The sequence below is a fragment of the Rhagoletis pomonella genome, unplaced genomic scaffold, assembly GCF_013731165.1.
Source record: "Rhagoletis pomonella isolate Grant_MI unplaced genomic scaffold, Rhpom_1.0 Rhpom_scaffold_10040, whole genome shotgun sequence".
Lineage (NCBI taxonomy): Eukaryota > Metazoa > Arthropoda > Insecta > Diptera > Tephritidae > Rhagoletis > Rhagoletis pomonella.
The window spans coordinates 1,162-5,868 of record NW_023468567.1 but is presented as its reverse complement, the minus strand read 5'-3'; the positions used below and the strand labels follow the sequence as shown (position 1 = coordinate 5,868).

Sequence of the window (4,707 nt, the reverse complement as noted above, 5' to 3'; positions counted from 1 at the left end):
TCTCCTTCTCTGCGCACGCAACCGCTACTGTCAATAAAGTACAGAGCGAAAAATAAAACAGGGGGTTCCTCAGGGTGGTGTCCTTTCCCCGCTACTGTTTAACTTTTATATTTCAAAGCTCCCTCAACCACCAGAGGGAGTCTCGATTGTCTCCTATGCCGACGATTGCTCGATTATGGCGACTGGGAATGGAATTGATGACCTGTGTTCGAAAGTAAACGGCTATCTCTCCGAACTTTCTCGCTTCTTCACTGCAAAGTGTCTAGCCCTCTCCCCTACGAAATCCTCCGCGACCCTCTTCACAACCTGGACGAAGGAGGTCAGGCTACCGCTGGGGATTCACGTCGATGACACACCAATTCCGACGGTGAATAACCCCAAAATACTCGGAGTAACTTTCGACAGCCTGCTCTCCTTCTCTGCGCACTCAACCGCTATTGTCAATAAAGTACAGAGCCGCAACAAGGTCCTCAAGTCGCTAGCCGGCAGTACTTGGGGCAAAGACAAAGAAACGTTGCTGGCAACATACAAGGCAATAGGCCGGCCGGTTTTGAACTACGCAGCGCCAGTGTGGTCGCCTGGGACTAGTAGGACGCAGTGGACGAAGCTACAGACCGCACAAAACACCGCACTGAGGACAGCGACGGGATGCCTCCTGATGACGCCTGAACACCACCTGCACGGCGAGGCGCAAATGCTCCCGGTAAAGGAGCACAATATAATGCTCTGCAAGCAGTTCCTGATCGGGACCCACAGAAGTGGCCACCCGTGCAGACAGCTGCTTGCAGAGGAGCCCTCGCCTAGGCACGTCAGGAGGCATCTATATGAACTAACGGACGAAGTCCAGAGGTTCATTAAGCAACCTCTGGACCCGACAGCCTACAGACAGGCCTTGAGCGGCATTCACAGGGACTCAGTCTCGAGTTATGTAGACTCTAGACCTGTGAATGCCGTTCTAGGCACACCACCCCCGGACATTGACGAGACGGAGCTTCATCTGCCTCGGGAGACGCGCACCACACTTGCACAACTTCGCTCCGGCTACTGCAGCAGGTTAAACTCCTACCTGAGTAGGCTGAATGAGGATGTGCCTAATGAATGTCCGGCATGCGGAGAGACCCCACATGACTCGAAACATCTCTTCGCATGCCCGGCAAACCCGACATCCCTAACGACCTTGTCCTTATGGGCAAACCCCGCAGAAGCTGCACGCTTCCTAGGGTTGCCGTTAGTGGAACTTGACGACAACGACTGAGATACCAACCGATCTGGGCGGGGTTGTTGTAGCCGCTACAACAACAACAACAACAACAACATAAAGTACAGAGCCGCAACAAGGTCCTCAAGTCGCTAGCCGGCAGTACTTGGGGCAAAGACAAAGAAACGTTGCTGGCAACATACAAGGCTATAGGCCGGCCGGTTTTGAACTACGCAGCGCCAGTGTGGTCGCCGGGGACTAGTAGGACGCAGTGGACGAAGCTACAGACTGTACAGAACAACCATACATTGTTTGTCGTGCTGTGCAGACGTGTTTTTCTTTGCTCTTGGATTTTCATATTGAACACATAAACAAATCGCTTTCGCGCATTCATACAAACAAATATACAATCCGTTTTCCGCATACACACATATTTGAGAGTGCTGGTGATATTTCGCTACCCTGATTGAAGCCTTGACCTTTTCTGGGAATAAAAATAATAATAATTATAAAGTGCCCTAAGAAGTTTTTTGTTTTCGCTATGTCTGTTCGTGCATCGACCTCTTCTGCAGCGAACAAACGTCCCCTGCGGAGACAGGAGTCCCCTGCTGCTAAAGTGGTAAAGCTGGATGAAGACATCACCCTTATTGCTGTCTTTGCAAAACTAAAGCAACTCGAAGTGAAAATACAGCAACAAACGGACAATCTGCTGCCGCTAGTTGAGAATGTCTCTCAGAAATTGTCAGAGCTGGAGAACAAATTAACAAAGCGAATAGATGATGAGATAGCTATGTTTACTGAGAAAGTGGCCGAGACGACTACGCGCTTAACTTTGATGGAAGCTAATATGAAGAAGGCTGAAAGCGATATTGCCTACCTACAACAGCAAGTTTCTAGTGCACTACAACAAAAACCTACTCCTGATATTTCTGCTGATGCTGTTGTGTTTGGTGTGCCTTATGCGGATGGGGAGAACCTAAAGAGCATATTTAACCAGATTTGTCTCTCCATCGATTTCATGTCTCCACAAATTCGCGACATCTTCCGAACGCGCCCCACTGCCAACCGCAACGGCGTGATTGTCGTTAAATTTCACTCCCCGCATGATCGCAATCGCACCCTTCGCGCTTTTGGGGAGTATCGCAGGCGAGTTAGATCTGCAGTGTCATTAAGCTCCATTGGAATGGATGGAATTTTCCACATATTTGAGAGTCTCACTCAAGAGAAAAGGCGCTTACTACAAGAGGCTATCAAGCTACGCAGAGAGGGTAAGCTGGTATCGGTATACACAATGCGAGGCGAGGTGCACGTAAGAAATGAAAAAGACAAAAATAGCCCCGCTATCAAATTAACCTGCGAAGATGATTTAGCGCGCTTTCGTTAGGTATAAGATTTTGTTTTTATGTTCCCTCTGTTATGTATTCATTGTTGTAAAGTTGGCACATCTCAGTTTATGTTTGTTTGTTCTTAATATTGTTATCCCTTATGCTTTAAAGTTGCTTTTGTTTATACGCGTAAAATATCATGGTTGTACCCAGCAGCAAAACGGCTAACATTGACAATTGTAGTCGTGCAATGGTGAACATCATGTGCGGTCAACAAACGGGTTTGAACATTGTTCATTTTAATGCGCGCAGTCTTAATTCTGAGAAAATGGATATAGTAAGGAACACTTTTGAATTGTCTCCAGTCGATGTTATATGTGTATCTGAGACGTGGTTCAGGTACAATGTAAGCAGTGTCCATTATGATATTAATGGTTATAAGTTGTTTCGTTCTGATAGGGTAGATAGAAAAGGTGGTGGAGTTGCTATTTACTGCAAAAAGCACCTAAAAACCAAACAGGTTTCGCAGTCACATTCAGAAAGAAGCTGCGTGGAGTACCTGTCTGTCGAAATGTCTAGCCCCTCGTCCAAAATCCTATTGTCTTGTGTGTATAATCCCTATAAGTATTTCAGCCTATGTGACTTTTTTAATTTTCTGTCCACTGTTTCTGTAGATTATGACCATATAATTCTTTGTGGTGATTTTAATGTGAACCTGTTATGTCCTGATTCTACCAGTGCTCGTTTAATAGATGATATCTCCTGTGTTGGGTTGTCTATGGTTAATTTGTCGGTGCCCACAAGATATGGTAGCAATTGCTGTCCCAGCTTATTAGATTACTTTGCTGTATCTGATCCTTCTATTGTTTTGAAATTTGACCAAACATCTTTTATATCTGATCATGACTTGATATTTTGTTCTTTTGACGTTAAACTTGATCACTATGACGACAATAGCTATGTATTTAACTTCTTTGACTACCGTTCCTTAGATGTCAACAACCTTTTCAGTAGCCTCTTGCAGATCGATTGGTCTGTTTGCTGGGGTCTCAGCACGGTCAATGAGAAGCTCCGTTTCCTAAACGAAAATATATTAAATTCGCTCCTCACTCATGTCCCTACCCGAACCTGTGACAGGTCTTCTTCCTGCCGTTGGTTTAATGGTGTGGTCCTATCAGTGATTAAAAAACGCAATAAATATTATAACATATGGAAAAGGAACCCGACAGATGAGAACTGGAGTGCTTTCAAAACAATAAGGAATGAAGCTACCTCGGTTATAAGACGTGAAAAGAAAAAATTCTTTATGAATAAGCTGGATCCCTCACTGCCTAATAATGTATTGTGGCGAAATCTGAGAACACTCCGCGTCCATGCCAGTGAGAAATCAGAATGCTCGTTGAGTCCTGAAACGCTTAGCGTTGCCTTTGCTTCTCCGCCTTCATCTTGTCCCCTTACGACCAACTCTGTAGCCTCCTGTCCGGTCTCTTTTGCTGGCGAAAAGTTTGAGTTCATTGCTGTGAGCGAGATTGATGTGGTGAAATCTGTTTTTAAGATCAGGTCCAACGCAATCGGGGAGGACGGCATTCCGATTAGATTTGTGAAGGTAATCTTACCGATTATTTTGCCAACCTTGACACACATAATAAACCATAGTCTCACCACGTCCTGTTTTCCCGATGCCTGGAAAATTGCTACTGTGCTTCCTGTAGCCAAAAATAAATCCGCATCCAGCCCTAGTGATTTCCGACCCATCAGCATACTACCAGCCTTGTCTAAAGTTTTCGAATCTTTGTTATCTGAACAAATCTCTTCCCACATCGGTAAATTCAACCTTATATCCCCATTTCAATCCGGATTCAGACCCCATCACAGCTGCTCTACTGCAATGGTAAAGATACTTGATGACATTAGAATACTGTTCGACAAGAACCACTTAACACTACTATGCTTGCTGGACTTCTCTAAAGCCTTTGATTCAGTTAGCCATGAACTACTGTGCTTTAAATTAAAAAACTACTTTGGGTTTAGAGAGTCAGCAGTAAAACTGATGCGTAGCTATCTGAAAGAGAGGTCTCAGCGTGTCAAGGTTGGATCTCAAATATCTGAACAAAGGCCTTTGTTCACGGGTGTCCCACAAGGGTCAATCTTAGGACCACTACTATTTAGTTTGTTCGTTAATGA

General features: G+C 45.1%; 1 protein-coding gene across 1 annotated transcript; it reads right to left on the bottom strand.

The window, feature by feature from the left end:
* Window positions 1-2,605: 2,605 nt before the first annotated feature.
* Window positions 2,606-4,360, bottom strand: LOC118756369. Its single transcript, XM_036491135.1, has 2 exons — window positions 3,796-4,360; window positions 2,606-3,694 (listed from the first exon to the last, which is right to left on the bottom strand). Exons 1-2 carry the CDS (start codon window positions 4,342-4,344, stop codon window positions 3,617-3,619), a joined length of 627 nt encoding a protein of 208 aa, XP_036347028.1. The 5' UTR covers window positions 4,345-4,360; the 3' UTR covers window positions 2,606-3,616.
* Between the last annotated feature and the right edge of the window lie 347 nt (window positions 4,361-4,707).